The 20,932-nt window shown below is 53.7% G+C and overlaps 1 protein-coding gene across 1 annotated transcript in view; it reads right to left on the minus strand.

Moving 5' to 3' along the window:
* Window positions 1-885: 885 nt before the first annotated feature.
* Window positions 886-20,932, minus strand: part of LOC103089261 (bone morphogenetic protein 8B-like) — a 36,564-nt gene continuing 16,517 nt past the window's right edge. The window contains exons 2-7 of the mRNA XM_007453777.1: window positions 18,919-19,108; window positions 18,332-18,480; window positions 4,411-4,605; window positions 3,545-3,624; window positions 2,879-2,989; window positions 886-1,045 (exon numbers count right to left, since the gene is read on the minus strand). Coding sequence (XP_007453839.1) covers window positions 896-1,045; window positions 2,879-2,989; window positions 3,545-3,624; window positions 4,411-4,605; window positions 18,332-18,480; window positions 18,919-19,108 — 875 coding nt within the window. The 3' untranslated portion in view covers window positions 886-895. The remainder of the gene's footprint in view (window positions 1,046-2,878; window positions 2,990-3,544; window positions 3,625-4,410; window positions 4,606-18,331; window positions 18,481-18,918; window positions 19,109-20,932) is intronic.

Consider the following 20,932-nt stretch of genomic DNA (forward strand, 5'->3'; position numbering starts at 1 on the left):
TCATTATTGATGACTGCCGTGCAGAAGGTTAAGGGAAATTATGTCACCCGTGCTGGGCATCGTCACCCTGGGCCACCTGATGTATCCACCATACTTGGCTCAGCAAAAAGATAACTTTTCCACAGAGCTGAACTCCTGATGGTTCAACATGGTGACAGACAGACGGGGTCAATAAAGCCCCCCAGGATTTTTTGTTTCCCTAAAGTGTCCGTGCACTGCACGTCTTCCCCAGACGGCAGAGGCAGGTCAAAGGAGGAAGACAGGGAAGATGAATGCCATCGGCCTTGGCCCTAAACCATGCTGTTCATTTAGCTCTTTCTGGAGGCGACCCACATGCCTCCTTGTGGCCAGCGGTTTGGTCATTCAGATCCACAAATATAGCCCACCGAGGGCAACACCACACCCTAACAGAAGCGCCCAGAAATGCCCAGTTTTGCACCTGGGAAGGGCAGGCAACTGGAGATGGAACAGGACCTGTCTACACATCCCCAGACCCTGTCGTGGACAGTGAAGGGCCTGAGGTGGCCATCCTGGGCTGCAGGTGCCTCTGAGTTCGTCCCACATCCGCCCACAGCTGGGCCAGCAGTGGTCAAGGGCAGGTCCTCAGACAGGACTCTGCCAGCCCCAAAGAACGGTCAGCCCGTGCCTCTGGGGAGGGGGCTGGGGTAGGACCCTGCTGCGGACGCAGACCACCAGGCCGGAGTTCCACCACCGCCTCAGGCGCCGGGCGGGGACGGGGCAGAGGGGCCAGGGGAGGACCAGAACCTGGCAGGATGTGGGCAGCGGAGGGGCGCCCTCACTGCCTCCTTGCCTGAGCTGTGAGGGCGCTGGGGGGTGCCCCCTGCGGAGGGCTGACCTGACCCGGTAGGGGCTGCGCAGCAGGCGGGGCGGGGCCTCAGTGGCAGCCGCAGGCGCGGACCACCATGTTGCGGTGCTTGCGCAGGATGACGTTGTTGCTGCTGTCGTAGTAGAGCACGGAGGTGGCGCTCAGCTTGGTGGGCGCGCAGCACGCCTTGGGCACCGCCTCAGGCTTCATCAGGTGCACCTGGCGGGGAGGGGGCGGCAGGCAGAGGCGTGAGAACCGCGGGGGCCCGTCCCAGCCCCCAGCTCCTGCCGCCCGGGCTCCAGCCGCTCGCCCCTCCCCGGCGCCATCTCGCCCCGCAGCCCGGCAGGTGCCGGCGCGAGCTCTGCCCCGGCCCCGCCCCCTTGGCCGCCCCCACCCCTCCCCCCGCCCCGCCGCTGCCCTCAGGCCCAGCCTGGGCACCTGTGGCTCCTGTCACAGCCCCTCCCCTCAGACAGGACGACCCTGACCCTGCTGGCCCCCGGCACGTGTGCCAGGTCCTGCCTGCGCCCCTGCAGCGTCGCCCCCGGGGTCCCCTCTGCTCCTCTCTCCTCCCTGCGCTTCTGCAACGTCCCTGATCGTGTCTTGTCCGCCTGAGCTGTTTCTGGTCCGTCTCCCCCTCCAGACTGGGAGCCGGTGAAGGTCCGTGTTACACCTGCTGGCGGCCAGACTTCTGGGCTCACCCTTGGGGTGTCCGACACTGTTGTTTCTCAAAGCACCTCCACCCCTCCTAACGATTTCTAGGCAGGGATTGTTCTGGGCAGATGACCACTGAGGGCACAGGGACCGAGTCACCTGCCCAGTTCCATGGCTGAGGCCGAGGCCGCGGCACGACTGGGACCTGGCACGGGGATCCCGCTACCCTCCTCCAAACAGCTCTACCCCTAAAGAGCCCGACTGAGTGAACTCTTGCAGCCTCTACAAAAATATTTATCTGGAGACTCGGCAGGATGAGCTGCCATTCACCCTGGACTCTTCATGGAAGGGCCGTGAAGGCAGCCCCCCAGCCTGTCAGGGGCTGGAGAGAAAAGGGAACCTGCTTCCATCCACCGGGACCTCCCAGGCCTCACGGAGGCCGCTGGAGCAGGACCTGGGCGAAGCCGTCTCATGGGGGGCCCTGTCCGGCAGCCTGGCCCCCGGTCCCCAGAGCCCAGCCTTACCCCAGAAGCCCCAGCTCTGAGCAGCCTGCTGCCAGGACAGGCTCCATCACCCCGACCTTCTTCAAGGAAGGAGCTCCCCGGGGGTCCCGCAAACCCCATGTGACCATTGGGAAAGGAGGCATTATCCGGGGGTCCACGCTGCCTTAACTCCTTTGCTCTAGGGCATCACCTTGAACAGCCTGTAACTACAGTGTCCAGGTCAATGTTCTAGAAAGAAGCCTCAGCACTAAAAAACATTTAAAACACGCAGCGAAAAGCAGCGATAAGCAACAGTGTTCCTATTAGAAATTTTTCAGCATTTAAAGTTTCCCCAGACACCGGGGCATCAAAAGCCTGTAGAGACACAAAGAGCCGAGAGGGACCCAGAAAACAGAGCCAACGGGAAAGGCACGGGAGGGGAAACCAGAAGGGCACGGGGTACCTGGTGACTCCTGCACAGGAAGAGGGGGCAGAACCCACACGTGTCACCCACCCCGACCCTGAGGGCGTGTGTGACACACAGGAGGCCGAACGTGCCAGTGAACATGGTGCGCATGTGTGTTCTGAGGGCACAAGTAGCCGTGTGGGATGCCCGCCTATCATGCACGGGCTGTGCCTCTGACCACCAGCAGGCGGGCCTTTACAAGTCTGGTACCCACCGCATGGACATGCAAGTCCCCCACGTGCACGTGTGTTCAGGTGCACGGGTTGGGGGTGGCCCACACGGGGACCAGTTTCTGCACGGCTGTGGGATTTCAGTGCACGCGCACGCAGAAAGGTTTCCATCTAGAGAAAGCTCCCTGACACGGCAGTGCTGCCATCACCTGCTGGCTGCACACGCCCCTCTCCTCCGCAAACCCCTCCCCTGGGCGTCCAGGCAGAGGGACGTCATACTGACCAGTGACTGCAGGATGGCGTGGTTGGTGGCGTTCATGCAGGAGTCCAGTGGGAAGGAGCACTCCCCTTCACAGTAATAGGCTGAGTAGCCTTGGGGGGCGATGACCCAGTCCTGGGGGCAGGTAATGGGAGAGGGTGAGTCCCATTCATGTGCCCCTCCCGAGCCCCCCAGTCCAGCACCTGTCACAGCACAACTCAGGGCTGCCCCTTACTGTCCCTCAGCCTCAGGGCCCACCAACCCACCCTCGGGCCCCTCCCAGGGCAGTGTCCCCCAGATGCCTGACATCCACCGGAAGACCCTCAGCAGACAGGGCCGGGCACAATCTCCGTCCCCTTCATGTGCCATCAGCGCTCAGCTTCGTCCTCCCCAGCCCACCCCCAGTCACAGCAAAGGCCAGAGGCACTGCCCACCCTGGCCTCAGTTTTCCTGCTGCTGCTCTGACATTTTATGGCTAAGGATTCAGACAGTCTCCATTTTCATGGTTTTCACAAAAAAGCACTTTTCACTACAGAAGCAACACATTCTCCCTTTAGAGAACTTGGGAAAACACAGAGGAAAATAAAAAGAAAATGCAAATCCCCCAGGATTCTACCTCCTCTTGGACATACACTTGCCATCATCAAGATGGGGACTGTCATTTAGGAAAGAACGAGAGTCAGGAATTACCAGCCAGCCAAGGTCCCGGAAGCTGACATAGAGCTCATGCCGACGGCACACCTGTCGGCCGTGGGAGCCGTGGACGTCGTCTGTGGGGGACAGAAGGGGCGAGGTCTTTGCTGGGGTTCCTGCTCTGTGCACCCACCACAGGGAGCTCCCGGGGCGGGGGACGCCCTGATTGGCTCATTTGTTGAGTAAATGAATGATGGGAAACTAACCCATTTGGTCTCATAAAGCCCATCTCTGCAGCTCTGCTGGCGCCGTGACCCTGGTCAAGAACCTTCGATGGTTCCAGATGATTCCCCGTGATTACAGTCACCCCACGCTCAGCCCAGCCTCCCCTGACTTTCAGCCTGTGACTCCCGATGGTCCACTAAACAGCCCAGGGACCCTCTGCCGTCCAGCAGCCCCTCCTCCTTTCCTCCGGAGACACCCCTGACGTCATCCGCCTCTCCAGCCACGCCCATTCCACAGGACAAGTGGTTCCCACTGAGGCCAAGCAAAGCCTGGCTCCCCGTGAAGGAAAGGAGGGCACCAGGGGGCTCTGATCCCCAGGGGCTTGGCCTGGTAGGGACACCTTCACACAAACGCTTGGATCCTGCAGGGTGCCCGGGGCAGCACCGAGGGCCACCAGGGGCACCTGATTTTGACGAGGGGGTGGGGGGGGCCTGGTGAGCCAGGGAGGGCAGGAAGGGACTTCAGGGCAGCAGGGGCGGTGAGGGCAGATGCTCAGAGCCCTGGAGACATTGCAGCGGCTGGTCCCCAGGGTGCAGGGGCAAAGTGGTGTCAGGAAAGGTGGCTGGGTGACTGACCATCAGCCTGACCCCACTGAAGCCGGGAGGGTTCTGTCCCCACCACCTGGTCCCCAACCTCACCGAAGATCCCCGGCAGTTTGTTTGGGGGCGGCAGCTCGTTGGTTCTTTTCGGCAGCCTCCTCTTCAGGGGCCTCACCGCCCGAGGGGCTCGGACGGGGCCGGGGCTCGCCCTGAAAAAGGTGACCACGAAAGGCTGTTTGGAGCGCGGTGCCTGTTGCCCCAGCAGACCGGCCAGGCCAAGATCCACGCTGCGCCCTGAGACGGAGAGAGCAGAGAGGGCGGTCACTCGAGGGTGGGGCCCTGCACGGGGACACAGCAGGGACCTCTCTGTGGGCGGGCCAGGAGCACGGAGCCTGAGGCTGCAGGGGACCCACTGGGTCTCAGTCTCCTCTTCTGAAGACCTGAGTCCCAAGTCCAGCCCCAGCCCCCAACGGGCAGGTCTGCAGGAGAGGGGGAGGGTCCTCGGGAGCACAGGCTCGGGATTAGTGATGGTCCAGGGCACCACCCGTTGTGACAGCGCTTTACAGCTTTCAGTCAGTTCACGTGATGATCTCAACCAGTCTTCATGGTGACGCCAGACCCATCATTTCACTGAGAAGCATCAGAGCCCCTCGGTGACGGCTCAGAGCACCACTACCGGGGACTCTCAGAACCAGGGCTCCCATCCATCTCGGGGCCCCGAGGCCCGAGTTCTACCTTCCACCCCATCCTTTCTGGGGATCAGTGTAGGATTTACAACACCCGGCTGGCGGGAGCGGCTGCCAGGACACAGTGCTTGCTCTGCTGAGTGCCGTCCAAGAGCAGGCCACTCACCGATGCCCCCAAACGAGACCCCAGGCGCCGCGGGCAGAGACATTTACCCCAAGTCCACGTTCAGACACGTGCATCTAATTCCAGAGCCCTTCTTGTCCATTTAAGTTCTTAACCAGAGGGTTTGTGGTTTGAAAAGGAAGAAAGAGAGAAAAGGCTGTGGGCAGAGACATGACTGGGGCCTCAGCCTAGGAGTAGTGATGCTTGTAAAACTGGGATTTTACCCGCAGCTGCTTAAAGCCTGAGGATGCCGGAAAAACACACTGGTTATTCCTAGAAAAGTCACCTCCACCAATAAAACTATGTTCCTGTACCTCTTTGTAGTTCCAATGACCTCTTGTTTTTTAATTGTCAAAGTGATATAAAACAACAACTGTAAAGAACCTTAGGAAAAATATCACCTGTAAAACCCCTCCCCTGCTACAACACATCATTTTCATTTTTCTGGGATATTCTCATATGTTAATTTAAATAGTGAGCATAAGAAAGAAGTCTGTATTTTTCCCAATTTTTCCACATAAACATTTTCTCGGTTGTTAAGTCTCAACTATGAACATTTCAAATGTATAAAATTCCTTTCAGTAGATATATCTGAATATTTAGATATTAGTTTCTCTTTAGACATTTAAGTTATTTCCTGGCTTTCATCATAAAGATGAGAATGTGATACAACCTCTTCATTTCCTTTCCCTGTGGAATTTTCTCACACTAAACAACAGGGCATGACTACAAGCTCACTGTTAATGTTTCTAAAACACAGGGCCAGGGCTTCCCTGGTGGCGCAGTGGTTGAGAGTCCGCCTGCTGATGCAGGGGACACAGGTTCGTGCCCCGGTCCGGGAGGATCCCACGTGCAGCGGAGCGGCTGGGCCCGTGAGCCATGGCCGCTGAGCCTGCGCGTCCGGCGCCTGTGCTCCGCAACGGGAGAGGCCACAGCAGTGAGAGGCCCGCGTACCACAAAAAAAACACAGGGCCGAACATCCCACTTCCATGTACATTTCACCCCAGTGTTGCAACAGTGATGCACAGGCATAGACACACATGCACATATATGTATGTGTACATGCACATGTGCATTTATACAGCTAGTGTACACATGTGCACATACATAGACATGTGTGTTCTATTAGTGGGTCTCATGATCCTCCACTGCACATTACAGGTCAAGGACATCGCCGGCCCTTACACAGCTGTGCTTTAGCCCTGAGTCCATGCGTCAGAGTTGACTAAACAACTAATCGACCAGAGACTAACCTTTGACCTACGACATTACCTGCCACAAACATGCACTGGGCCCATCAGAGGTGCCACTCAGGGATGAACCGGCTGAGACAGGAGCTGACACTGGAAGGGACCCAGGGAGAAGCCGTTCGGGGAGTTTGGGTCATGGCAAGTTAGGGTCACGAGGAAGAACAGCAGGCCCGTGAGGATGCAGAGCCACAGGACACATAGCAGCCCTGCCACAGAGGGAAAGGTCCGTGAGGGCACCAGGAGGAGGCTGTGGAGCGACGAGGGCAGGCGGGCGGTTGTCGTCCACATGGCACTGGAGCGGAGCTCCACACCTGGTGGACGCATGGGGTGGCCTTGGCCCAGCAGCCCTCCAGGCCTGTGTGCACAGCTGCCTGTCCTGTGAGTCCCTGGAGAGCCCTGTCCACTGAGAGGCCAGGGAGACCTTCGGTGCTCCCGAGGCTGTGCTCACTGTAGACTTTTCTTGTGCAACTGTCTGGTCTAGGATCGTATTGGGGTCTCCTGGGTGCAGAGAGATTGGGTCACAGGGCAGGCCCCAGCTGTCCAGGTGGTGGCACCCAGGCTGCCTGGCTCTGGCAGGACCCTTTCCAAAAAGCAGAGGCAGGAACTTCAGGAACCTCTGAGGCCCAAGGTCCCTGCCTCTAGACCTGGACTGTGAGGATGCTGGCAGGCATGCTGTCCCTTTTGTGAGAGATGTGGTATGTGTGGCCACACCTCGAGATGGGGGCCACACTGTGGCCTCCCCCCACACGCAGACCCAGATGAAGATGCTGCTCCTCTGGGCCAGGAAGGCCCCTGACACCTCCAGCCTCCTCCCATTTCTGAGTCTACCCCATCAGAGCCCGGATGTCTTGGCAGCTCCTCTGCCCTATCACATCCCTGGAGATTCATGCCCCCTCCCCCTGGGCCAGGCCAAGATTGCTCCCATCTCTCCCCAAGGCCTCTTTCTGCTCTGGGTGCCACCTGCCCCTTCCCTGTTGCCCCTGCCCCACCTCAGCCTGCGGTCATGGATGTGACCCTAGTGCCACGTTAAAGGACAATCAGGACGCCTGGCTGAAACCCTTGGAGGGGATCCAGCTGTGACTAGGTGTGCTTTTGTACCACAGGTTATTTATTTCCTCACCACATGAGAACTAGGAACTCAATGCTTTTCCTTCTTGCTACTGTTTAACAGCCCTGTAACTTGTCTGCTTCTGGAAACCTCTGCCTGTCCCAGGCCGTTGCTGGAGGACTTCTCCCACCACGCAGGGCAGATCAGGTCCTTCTCCCCAGAAGCCCCAGAAGGTGCTGCACAGTCCACTCAGTGACATCCACCCACTGCCCGCCTGGTCACGGTCCCCTGACACTCTGTGGCTGTCCTCTCAGGTGCACTGTCTCTCCACTCCAGGATCCGGGCCTCCCGTCAGGGTGAGGCCTCAGGGAGACCTCTCTGAAAGGCCTTCCTTGACCAGCTGGAGCTTCCTGTTCTTACCTATGAGCTCCCATCCATTTTGTGCAGCCCTAGAGCCACATTGAGAAAGTGTGGGCTCCACGGCAGGCCTGGGTTTGAACCCTACACATGCACGCACGCACGCACACACACACGCAAATGCAAACTCATTTTTTTCTGTTTAGTTTGTGAGACTGTGGATTCAGGATGAGGTACGTCACTGCCCCTCATGGGTTTCAAGGGAGTATGAACAAGAGGCTGGTTTAGGCTCCATAACAGAGAAGAAGGGTCTAAGTGTCTGATCTGGACAACACAGGAACGCTATGATTTAAGAAGAGAAAACTCATCTAAGTCCATCGCCCGGGTTTCTAGAACTCCTCCCATCCTAAGCCGCAGCCTTTGGCCACACACAGGCGAGCTGTTTATTCACAGAGGAGACTTCCTGGTGGAATGTCGGCACCAAACAGTCTCTCCCCTTCAGTTGCCCCTATTACTAGTTTACTGGCTGCCTAAACCGTCTTGCTTCACTTCTAGTGACATCTATTTAGCTACAAGGAGGAGATATGTGAGAGGCAGGGGAGGTGAAGCTACAAGAAGACAAAATTTAGTGACAAAATGAAAGGCCCCAGAAGGAAAGTCAGAAGGGTCAAAGGAAAAACATCTTACATTCAGACAGCGTTTCTCCCAGTTACAAATTCACATGTAAGTGTGTATGTTTTTATGATTCTAATAAAACAGTGCCTTACATAGACTCTGGGTGGAGTTGTTCTGTAATAGGGGTGGGGCAGGTGCAACCTAAGCAGTCCTGCTCAGCCATTGGTCAGTGCTACAGTGACCCCTTCCCCCAATCAAGCAACTGTCAACAAATGACCGTTAGTGGTCCCTCTACGCCATTGGTTGGCACTGCAGTAGTCCCCTCCCTCTCCTCTTCTGTATAAAAGGAGTCCAAAAAATAAAATAAAATAAAAATAAAAGGAGCCCAAATTTGGACTGGGACAAGATGGTTTTTTGAGACACTATTCTGCCATCTTCTCAGTCTGCTAGCTTTCCAATTAAAGTTGTTCTTCCTTGTCCCAACATCTTGTCTCCTGATTTATTGGCCTGTTGTCAGCTGAGCAGAGTGAGCTTGGGCTCGGCAACAAATTTTGGTGAGCCGGCCAGGAGCCTTGGTGCTTGTGGCTAGCTGGCTTCCATTGGGGAATTTTCATGTAAGGCCCTAGCAGCCACCAGGACCATTTGTCCTGAGGATCTTTCCTTCAAAATTCCCTGAAGTGGCACAGGCTGCCCCAGCGCTGGGCAGCTGAAGTGGGGAATCAACATTTGGGAGCCAATGGGTCTCACATAGTAGGGTAAGTAGCTCCAGTATATACAACTGGGAACATTTTCCCCTCTCAGTTTGGGCTTCTTTCCTTTAAGGGAAAAGCCAATTTGTTCATTTGATTGGGTACTCTGCTGGAGAGGGGAATTGTTGTTGGACTCTACCTGCTTCGTGAACCAGTTTGTTGGCTTTTGTTTTGTATTCATTCTTTTTTTTTTTTTACATCATTATTGGAGTATAATTGCTTTACAATGGTGTGTTAGTTTCTGCTTTATAACAAAGTGAATCAGTGATACTGCATTCATTCTTGATGGAATTTCTTCGTGCTTTTGGTATTAGAATTTGCTTGTGCTTTTTGTGTTTTGTTCTTAACTTTTTAAAAATTTTATTTTATCTAATTTATTTATCTTTTTGGCTGTGTTGGGTCTTCATTTCTGCACGTGGGCTTTCTCTAGTTGCGGTGAGTGGGCTGCTCATTGTGGTGGCTTCTCTTGTTGTAGAGCACAGGCTCTAGGCGCATGGGCTTCAGTAGTAGTGGCGTGCAGGCTCTAGAGCGCAGGCTCAGTAGTTGTGGTCCATGGGCTTAGTTGCTCCGCGGCATGTGGTATCTTCCCGGACTAGGGCTCGAACCTGTGTTCCCTGCATTGGCAGGCAGATTCTTAACCACTGTACCACCAGGGAAGCCCGCTGAACTTATAAATATGGGAAATACTCCATCTGTCCCTAAAGAAAGCGCTTTGGGGCGTATCTTAAATAAATGGGCAAAATATAGCTGTGGGTCTATGACTAAAGAAGAGATGATATTTTATTGTAATAGTGTGTGGCCCAATGTATGTTAGGATCAGGAGAGCAGTGGCCATTGAATCGCTCACTTATTATATGATCTTGCAGTTAGAATTGTTTTGTGAAAGAGCAGGTAAAAATGATGAGATTCTGTATGTAGAAGCATTTATGCTATTGTAACAGGAGAAAAAGAAGTCAGACGGCTGCCACCTTATGGTACAGCAGTCGAAAGAGAAAACCAAGGGAAAACCTGTTCTACAAGAGGAAGGGGAGAAAGTGAGAGTGGGGATATGTCATTTTAAAACTTACACACCCCTCTGGCCAGCCCGGCTCCCCCACTGGACGAGCAGACTGCACCAGCAGTTGTTCTGGCCACCCCCCGCCCACATGCCACCAACATATTCACCGCCTCCTGTTTCATTTACTTATGGGGATCAATTAGAAGTTCCTATGCTAACCTCCAGGGCACAGGGGCCAGGTTTGGTGTCACCATCTAAGACCTGACAGGGCACCCAGTTTGGACTAGGAGCCACTTCTGGAGCAGGGCAGTTTCCCTTGCACCAATATCCTATAGGAGGCCTTAATGCAGATGGGTTTCTTAAACCAGCTGGGTTTCTATGGATGCACAAGCCATTCTCAACATCAGATTTGTTTAATTAGAAAAACTATAACCCTACTTACCGAGAGGACCCCTCCGCATGACTGAAATTTTCACTTCTATCTTTGCCACTTACCACCCCTCTTGGGCATTCACACTCGTATGAATATGATACTTACTGGGGATGAAAGAAGGATGGTCATTGACAAGGCTAAAGAGGAAGCACACTAGCTTCATCCAGTAGATCCAGATGGAACTCCAGAAGCAAATCTGACAGTTCCTGCTGCTGAGCCTGACTGGGAGCCTAATAATGGAGGTATCCTGCTCCTAAAGCATTATAGGAAGTGTATCTTAGTGGGTTTTCCAAAGGGAGCACCTAGGCAAAAGAGCTTAAACAAAATTCAGGAGATACAACAAAAACCCACTGAGGATCCATCAGAGTTTCTAGAAAGAATTTATCAATCTTATAGGTGCTACACTGATGTAGATCCTGAGACCCCCGAAAATATGAGAATGGTAAATATGACCTGCATTGGGCAAAGTACCCAGATATAAGAAGAAAATTACAAAAGTTAGATGGTGCAGTTGGAATGAACCCTTCTCAATTGGTAGATGTTGCTTTTAAAGTGTTCAACAACAGGAAACAACGACAGAAGCGAGAGGATGCAAGACGGAATGCCACTTTTCTGGCAGCAGCATTGGATTCCTGGAAGGCAAGTAACTGGAAGGGAGGTAAGTCACCATTGAGGAGGGAACAATGTGCTTACTGTTAGGAGGAAGGGCATTAGAAAAAAGATTGCCCTAGACTAAAGAATAAGAAAGAAAACAATAAATGAAAGATGGGAGCCTCTCATACGGTAGAAAGAGAGGAACACTCTGATGATGAATGAAGAGGCCTGGGCGCTCCCTTGAACTTGAGGTGTCCAATTACAATTTCCCCACAGGAGCCCCAGGTAACTTTGATAGTGTGGGACAAGTTGATTGACTTTCTGATAAATACGAGTGCAACAAACTATGTGGTAAACACCAAGGTGGCACAGAAAACATCTCAATCCATCCAGTTCATGGCAGTTTCTGGAGAAGTACAAAATTTTTCTTTCTTACAACCTCTATGCCAATGAGGAGACCTCACCCTGAAACACAGTTTCTTATGTATGTTGGTGTGTCCAATCCCTCTTTTGGGCTGAGGTCTCCCTTGTAAATTAAATGCTCAAGTAACTTTTTGCCAAGACAGCTTGATATCAGGGTCCCACCAGCCCACACTGTAAGCCTACAGATGGCATTCATGGATGCCCCAGAAAAGGAGACAGAGCTCTTCCCCTGCACCCACCAGAGGTCTACGAAAAGGTAAGGCTGGAAGTGTGGGCTGATGGCACACCAGGGAAGGCCAAAAATACATGGCCAATACAAATTCCATTAAAAAGGCACACTGGGACATCTAATCTAAAACAATACCCTCTGAGGCAAGAGGCCCAAAAGGGAATTCAGCCAGTTCTCAAAAAGTTTGAAAACAGGACTGGTTAAACCTTGTAGGTCCCATTTAACACCCCTATCCTCCCAATCAAAAAGCCAAACTCAACAGAGTATCACTTTGTCCAGGACTTGAGGGCTAGTAATGAAATAGTCCAAGATTTGCACCCTGTGGTATCTAATCCATACACTCTGTTTACAACTATTCTGGGAGAATTCAGCTGGTTCTCACTTTTGGACTTGAAAGATGCTTTTTTTCTGCATTCTTATTGCAGAAGAATCACAGAAGCTGTTTGTTTTTGTTTTTGTTTTTGTTTTTTTGCAGTACGCGGGCCTCTCACTGTTGTGGCCTCTCCCATTGCGGAGCACAAGCTCCGGACGCACAGGCTCAGCGGCCATGGCTCACAGGCCCAGCCGCTCCGCAGCATGTGGGATCTTCCCAGACCGGGGCACGAACCCATGTCCCCTGCATCGGCAGGCGGACTCTCAACCACTGCGCCACCAGGGAAGCCCAGATGTTTGCTTTTGAATGGCAGGATCCAGAAATGCAGGTAGTCCAACAGTATTGTTGGACAGTCCTGCCTCAAGGATTTAAGAATTCCCCTACCTTGTTTGGGGAAATGTTGGCTAGGGACCTTAGAAACTTAATATTGGATGAAGGACTCTTACTCCAATATGTGGATGATTTGCTCATAGCAATCCTTGCATATGATGTGTCTACAAAATACCATAAGAACCCTGAATTATTTGGCCAATTGTGACTATAAGGTCTCCCAGAAAAAGGTCCAAGTATGGAAGAAACAAGTCACATATCTGTGTTTTGTCATTTCTCAAGGACAGCGGGGTCTTTGGCCTGATAGAAAATGGGCAATTGCAGGCTTGGGAACACCCAAGACTCACAGACAAATGAGGGGGTCTCTGGGAATGGCAGGATTTTGTCGGATTTGGATCCCGAACTATGGATAGGCTCATACTAAAGCTCCTCTATGAGGCTTTAAAGGAACATGATTTTGAGCCCCTTACTTAGGCTACAGAGTGCAAAAATGTTTAATGGGGCCTAACCTACAAAGGACCAACCAGCAAGTCACTCAAAATTGCATGATTTGTGCTAAAAATAACCCAAAGACTGCTGTCAGGCCTTCCCAAATGGGAACTCAACACAGAGGAACCTGCCCCACTGTGGACTGGCAAATAGACTTGACTCAAATGCCTCAAAAAGCCACAGAAAATTTCAGACACCTGTTAGTATTTGTGGACACTTTTTCAGGATGGGTGGAGGCATATCCCACCAGGACAGAAAAAGCCTCTGAAGTGGTTAAAGTCCACCTTAAGGAAATTATCCCCCTATTTAGACTGCCTAACTCCCTTCAAAGTGATAACGGGCCTGCTTTTGTCTCTACCATAACCTAACAAGTATCTAAAGCACTGTGAATTGATTGGAAGCTACATTCATCCTGGAGACCACAATCAACAGGAAAAACTGAGAAAATGAATTATATATTAAAAAGGAGCATTGCTAAAATATGTCAAGAGACTAATTTACCTTGGGATAAGGCCTTGTCAGTTGCCCAGCCACGGATCAGAGGGGCTCCCAGAAGCAGCTCAAATTAAGCCCCACTGAGATATTGTATGGTAGGCCATTCCCGGTGTCTTCCCAGGGAGGGAGAATCTATAAATGCTCTGAAAGATCTAGCAGTTGCCAATTATGTTAAAACTCCGGGCACTATACTAACCTCTGTTCATGAGTTTGCTTCCAGTAGGTCTGCCTATCCAACTGAGGTAGCCTTACATCCTTTCCTGCCTGGAGTCCTCCTTAAAATCTAGAGAGAACAAGGGCCTGAGCACCATCTGACTACAAGGTGGACAGGACCACATGTGGTATTACTTACCACACACTCATCTGTCAAGTTAGCTGGAGTAAAGACATGGATTCATCACACTTGGGTTAAAGTAGCCCCACTGTCATCAGAAAATGATCCAACTCCTGAGAGGCCTAGAGAGCAATGGGTTTGTGAACCCTTAGAAGACTTAAGGTTGCTCTTCATGAAAGAATGCTCAACATCATTAATCATTAGAGAAATGCAAATCAAAACTACAATGAGATATCATCTCACACCAGTCAGAATGGCCATCATCAAAAAATCTAGAAACAATAAATGCTGGAGAGGGTGTGGAGAAAAGGGAACACTCTTGCACTGCTGGTGGGAATGTGAATTGGTTCAGCCACTATGGAGAACAGTATGGAGGTTCCTTAAAAAACTACAAATAGAACTACCATATGACCCAGCAATCCCACTACTAGGTATATACCCTGAGGCAACCAGAGTTCAGAAAGAGTCATGTACCAAAATGTTCATTGCAGCTCTATTTACAATAGCCCGGAGATGGAAACAACCTAAGTGCCCATCGTCGGATGAGTGGATAAAGAAGATGTGGCACATATATACAATGGAATATTACTCAGCCATAAAAAGAAACGAAATTGAGCTATTTGTAATGAGGTGGATAGATCTAGAGTCTGTCATACAGAGTGAAGTAAGTCAGAAAGAGAAGGACAAATACCGTATGCTAACACATATATATGGAATTTAAGAAAAAAATAATGTTATGAAGAACCTAGGGGTAAAACAGGAATAAAGGCACAGACCTGCTGGAGAACAGACTTGAGGATATGGGGAGGGGGAAGGGTGAGGTGTGATAGGGCGAGAGAGAGACATGGACATATATATACTAACAAACGTAAGGTAGATAGCCAGTGGGAAGCAGCCGCATGGCACAGGGAAACCGGCTCGGTTCTTTGTGGCTGTCTGGAGGGGTGGGATAGGGAGGGTGGGAGGGAGGGAGACAAAGAGGGAAGAGATATGGGAACATATATATATGTATAACTGACTCACTCTGTTATAAAGCAGAAACTAACACACCATTGTAAAGCAATTATACCCCAATAAAGATGTTAAAAAAATAAAAATAAAAATAAAAAAATAAATGTTCAAAAAAAATAAAAAAAATAAAAGTGAAGGAGAAATAAAAAAAAAAAAGGATAAGTATTGAGATTAAAATTTCATTGTAGAAGAGATTTCATCAGGTTCAAATAGTTGTAGATAAAGAGAATTGTATTGCTTACTAAAAATTTTAAGGAATATTCCTGACCCCAAACTGATCAATTCCATTTCACAATTACCCCCTCATCACCGCTGTTCAGTGGGACGTAGCCAGAAAGATCATTGTCCCTTTTTCCCACAAGATCATATAAAAGGAGCCTGAACTGGGACTAGGACAAGATGGGTTTTTTGAGACTCTAGTCTGCCATCTTCTCCATCTGCTAGCTTTCCAATTAAAGTCATTCTTCCTTGTCTCAACAGCTCATCTCCTGGTTTACTGGCCTGTCATGCAGTGAGCAGAGTGAGCTTGGGCTCGGTAACAGTTCCTCCCCCATCACTTTTCCCTATATTTCATTATTCACTCACGAAAGTAGGCACTTCAGTGAAACCTTTCCCATGGGATCATCTCAAGCTGCATAGAATTTAATGTAAATACCACAGACAGGGAGGAGGGTGATTGGAGCAGAGCTTTCTCAGAACTCACAGGACATATAAGGTCAGTGCCTCTGTTTTCCTTTTGTTTTTAATTAAAGGCATGTCCCTCTTGAGAGAACAAAGCCTATCCAGTGGCAGCCAGTCTGGGACAGCAGGAGAAAGCCGGCTAGATGCTGGTGAAACGTAGCACTGTGATTGTGTCTTTCTCAGGATGCAATCCAGGAGGTTAAAGGGAGAAGCACACGCCCTGGGACCAAGGTTCACTTTCCGGCTAGGTTTAGACATGTTGCATGGGTCTGAGATTTGGGGAGATGGCAAAGGTGCTCCCCGTGCTCTTTTCGATGTCCTCTGCTATCAGGCCGTCCCAGAGCTCGATCAGGGTCAGTCCTCTCACGACAAACACAGCCTTCTCGGTGATGATTTCACCTTCTCGGTCAAAGCGGTCCACGCACCAATTCCCAGTCAACAGTCTGGTGCATTTCTCCAAGATTTTGGGTTCACTGGCCTTGGTAGGGTGCTCCATGGTGACCATCACTCTGGTCTTGGTACTGGACACCAGATCCATCGCACCCCCCCATTCCTTTCACCTTCTTGCCAGGTATCATCCAGTTAGCCAGGTCACCATATTTGGAAACCTGCATGGCTCCCAGCAAGGTTAGGTCGATGTGTCCCCCTCGAATCATAGCAAATGATTCATCGCTGGAGAAAAAACAGCCCCCAGGAAGAAGGGTGACTGTTTGCTTGTCCGCATTGTTGAGATCTGTGTCCACCTCCTCTTTCAGTGGAAACGGACCCAAGCCCAAGATTCCATTTTCACTGTGAAGATGAACGGTTATACTGGGGCTGATGCAGCTGGTGGCCAGAAGAGGGATTCCTATGCCCAAACTGGCACACAGGCCGTCCTCAAATTCAAGAGCTGCCTGCTTGATGATCCGTGTCCCTATACTATCTGCAGACTTGCATATTTCATCATCCTCTTTCCGGATCACTAAACGCTCATTTCTTTTCTCATATTTTCCCCTCTGTATTCCTCGATCTAAGTAAATGTTAGGAACATGGATGTCCTCTGGGGCAAACGACCCCAGGTCCACAGTTTCTTCAATCTCCACCACTGAGGTTCTCGCAGCTTTGCCCATGGGCACGTTGAAGTTCTTGGCGCTGGCCCTGAAGATGACGTTTCCTGCCCGGTCGGCCTTCCACCATTTCACCAAAGCAAAATCAGCCGTGACGTCGTGCTCCAGAAGGTAGTGCTGTCCGTGGAACTCCCTCACCTCCCTGGGCTGCCTCAGGATGGCGATGTGGCTGGGTGCGCCTCCCTCCTGGGCCAGGGTCCCGTAGGCCGTGGGGGTGTGGAAGGCGGGCACGCCGGCGGCCCCCGCGCGGATGCGCCCGGCCAGGGTGCCCTGGGGCGTGATCTCCAGCTCCAGCTCGCCCGCCAGGTACCGGTGCTCGCAGAGCGAGTTCTCCCCCAAGCACGTGCAGACGATGCGGGTGATCTGCTTGGTCCCCAGGAAAAGGCCGAGCCCGAAGTTCTCCCCCGCACATTGCTGCTGACCACGGCCAAGTCCTTCACGCGGGTCTTGAGCAGCGCCCCTATCAGGTTCTCCGGGATCGCGCAGAGGCCGAAGCCCCGGACCATGGTCCTCGCGCCGTCCGGGATGTTTCTCACGGCCTCCACGGGGTCCGCGTAGGACTCGGCACGCGCGCGGGTGCTGCTGGCGAAGCCGCACACACCGCCCGTCGCCAGCGCTGGCACCGAGCGGCCGGCGGGGACCCGGCGCCCGAGCGCGGACTCCAGGAGCCGCAGGGCTGCCAACGTCCGCTCCGCTCCGGCTAGGGCTCCGGTCCCGGGCCCAGCGGGGACAGGCGGCGGCCGTGCGCGCCCCGCCCGCGCGTCACAGGGCAGGGAGCCCCCGGCGGTGACGCGGCCGCCCGGCTGGCTCCCCGCCGCCCCGCTCCGTCTCCGCGCTCCGAGGGCCCGAGGGGCCGAGCTTCCCGGGCCGCGAAGGCGGGAGGCGGGACCGGCCCAGGCAGTCAGGAGGGACTGGAGGGATCCGGGGACTGGCGCACGGAGGCCCCGAGTCGACGTCCCTCCAGGGCAGCCTGGGCGCCGTCTCCTCCCTCTCCATCGTCACCCTTCCTCCCCGGCGCGCTACTCCCGTCCCCCCGCCCCCAGATCCACCTGCACGTCAGCGGTTCCCACACCTGTGTCCCCAGCACGTACTGTGCTGGAACCACATTTGTCACAACTAATCAACCAATTCTGGTATCTTATTATTTACTAAGCATCACGATCTACTCAGATTTCATTAGTTTTCTCCAGTGTCTTTTTTCCAGGATCCCACCCAGGGTCCCACATTGGCATACAGTCATCACAACTCCTTAGGCACCTCTGGGCTGTCACAATTTCTCAGACCTCCCGTGTCTTTTGATGACCTTGACAGCTCTGAGAAGTACCGGTCAGGTAGGTGTTCTGTAGAATGTCCTTCAGTTTCAGGTTGTCTGATGTTTTTCTCATGGCGAGACTGGGGTTCTGGGTTTGGGGGACGAAGACCATGGAGGTGAAGTGCTGATCCCACCCCGTCAGATCAAGGGTGTCTGGGAGCTACACTGCGGGAACCTCACTCTCTACCCACTGAGCCCCCGCGGAGGGGTGGAGGTATCCCCCAGCGGCACAGGTGGAAAAGGCCAGGCCTCCAGGGCCACGTGAGGGGCTCTAGCTGCGCCGGCTGCCAGCAGCTTCCTCGGAGGAGCCCCCAGGGGACGGTTCGCTGCTGGCCCGAGTCTTACCATCATCTGTTTCCACATAGAGGCGGAGTCCCAGGTCCTTGCTACGGTTCAAGAGCCAGCGGTCACTGGCTGCTGTCACGTCCAACACCAGCCAGCCCTCGTCCCCAGATCGGAGCGTCTGAAGATCCAAAAAGAACAAGTCAGACTCCCTGTGGACACGAAAGAACAATTAACCGAGGGCCGGCACAGCTGCCTTTGTGTTTCCAGTGCCCTCCTGGGGGACCATCAGTGGGGCATCTACCCCGCCTGGCTCTGACCTGGGTGCCTTACATGCCTTTTCTCACTGCGTCTACCGTACAAAGGTGTCACTGTGCCCATGTACGGCTGCGGAAACTGAGGCTCAGGAGCTCAGTGACCTGCCCGTGTCCCACAGCTAGGACAGTAGGATGGGGACTTGAATCCAGGACTGATGCTGGGCCTCTCCCCACGGTGACACGAGGCCTCGGGCCAACCATCTTTCTCCTTTGAGGGTGGGCTGCCCAGGAAGCTCCCCTTCTGTCCTCTGGGAAATGTCCCCCCAGCACCCAGGGCTGGGCCGGACCCTCTGGCAGAGGCTTAAGCAGACCCGCGGGGCGCAGGGCAGGCACCTGTTGGACTGCTCCAGGACCACCTCGAACATGCTGATGTGGAGGGTCCAGTTGAGCAGGTGGGTACTGGGCAGCTTGTAAATCCGGAACTCCGCGGCCGTGACGGCCTCCCCCACCGGGATCTGGGTGAGGTCAAAGCGGAACTCCTTCCACTGGGGCTCCTGGCGGCCCAGGGTGCGGTCCTGCTCCACTGCAAGACAAAGTGGGACTGGTGGTCACTTGTGGTTCCAGCTTGGGCTCCGGGGTGGGCAGGGCCGGGTGGGATCTGGGGGCCTGGGCAGTCTGGGTGGGACTGCTCCCTCCTCGAGAACAGGCTTGTCCCAGCTCTGCCTCCTGGGTGCCGAGAAGGCTCCGGGAGCTGTGTTGTGAGGCACCTGACACAGCACCTGGCACACGGCGGTGCCACAAGGGCAGTGTCCATGTCTTGTCCGCAAGCCCCAAACCCAGCCTGCCCCACTCAGCACCCTGCTGGCTCTGGGACCCACAGATGGGGCACAGGACAGGTCCCTCCTCTGGGGAGATGGACATCAGACCCAAGGCAGAAAAGGGCCACGGTGGCAGCAGGGACACAGCTGAGTGCACTTGGGCAGGATGGGGCTCCCAGAGTCAGCCGGTATGTGGATGGGAGTTGAGGGGAGAGAGGGCTTTGGAGCTGGGCCTTGAGGGGTGAGAGTGAATTTGCCACGATGTCAAGGCAGAAGGACGCTGCAGAGGCAGGGTCCAGCCTGAGCAAAGGCCTAGAGCCCAGGAACGACAGCACCGGCAGGGATAACAACAGCCATAAAACCCAGCAAAGGGTGAAAGGACGGCAGGACCCTCTTTGGAACAAGGGGAAGCAGGAAGGGGGACTGGAGGGAGACACGGAAAGAACCAGGAAGAGGCGAGGTAGGATGACAGCTCCTGGATATGCTGGGTCAAGTGCTGGGGAAGCTGGAGGGTCCCATGACTGGAGGGAGACACGGAAAGAACCAGGAAGAGGCGAGGTAGGATGACAGCTCCTGGATATGCTGGGTCAAGTGCTGGGGAAGCTGGAGGGTCCCATGGCATGATCTGAGCAGGCTTCCCGGAGGAGGTGACACCTGAACTGGCCTTGAAGGATGGGACTGAGTCTTGGTAGGTGGATAAGGTGGGGGAGAAGACATTCTAGGCAGAGGCCCTGCACAGGTGTGAGGTGCTGGGGCCGCCCACCATGCCGCAATGTGCGGCTCAGGGCATAAGTCTGGCTGTGGCTTGACTGCGGAGAGCTGGAATTCTGGCCTTGGAGCGTGGGCTGTGCTCTGGCCAGTGGGGGGTCAGGGCTCTGGGCAGCAAGGGAGTGTGGTTTAAGGGTAGAGCGGAAGCTATGTGTGGAGGCGAGGGTAAAGCCCAGGCTGGAGGGGACCCGAGGCAGGCCAGTGGCTGGGCTGCTCTAACAGTCTGGGCAAGAGACCACAGGAGCAGAATAAACCCCATGATTCCCCAGCTGCCCGGAAATGCCCAGGACAGTATATTTAGAGTGTCTCACTTTAGCCTCCTGTCACTTTCAAACACTAAAAATCTGTATTTCCGCAAAGCAGGGGCAGAAGCCTCCCAGAGCCTTCCCCCAAAACCAACACTGAGATTTTAATTACATGTCTGTGAGTCTTTTTAAAAATTATCTGACTACTGTACTCAGCGACCACAAGTCACCAGGCTGGTGGTGGAGGTGGATGGGGGAGCACTTCCTGTCCTTGCGGTGGGGACCTGGTCTGGTGATGGTTGGGCAAACAGCTGTGCTGGGCGGGGCCAGTGGACACATGTTTGGGCAGGAGATAGGTGTTTCATCCCCTGACCAGGGAGGAGGGAAAATAGAACCTCCATCATCTGACAGAGTGCTGGACCTGCAGCAAATGCCCACCTACGAGCCACGCTGTTTCAGGGGCAGCGTGACACAGGACAGATCTGGGTCCTCCCACAGAGGCAGGATGTGGAGGGCAGGGTTCTGGACCTTTGCCGAGTGATGCTCGCCATGAATATCACATGAGTCCCCTCTTCC

The sequence above is a fragment of the Lipotes vexillifer genome, unplaced genomic scaffold (genome assembly GCF_000442215.2).
Source record: "Lipotes vexillifer unplaced genomic scaffold, Lipotes_vexillifer_v1.1 scaffold213, whole genome shotgun sequence".
In the NCBI taxonomy this organism is placed as follows: Eukaryota; Metazoa; Chordata; class Mammalia; order Artiodactyla; family Lipotidae; genus Lipotes; species Lipotes vexillifer.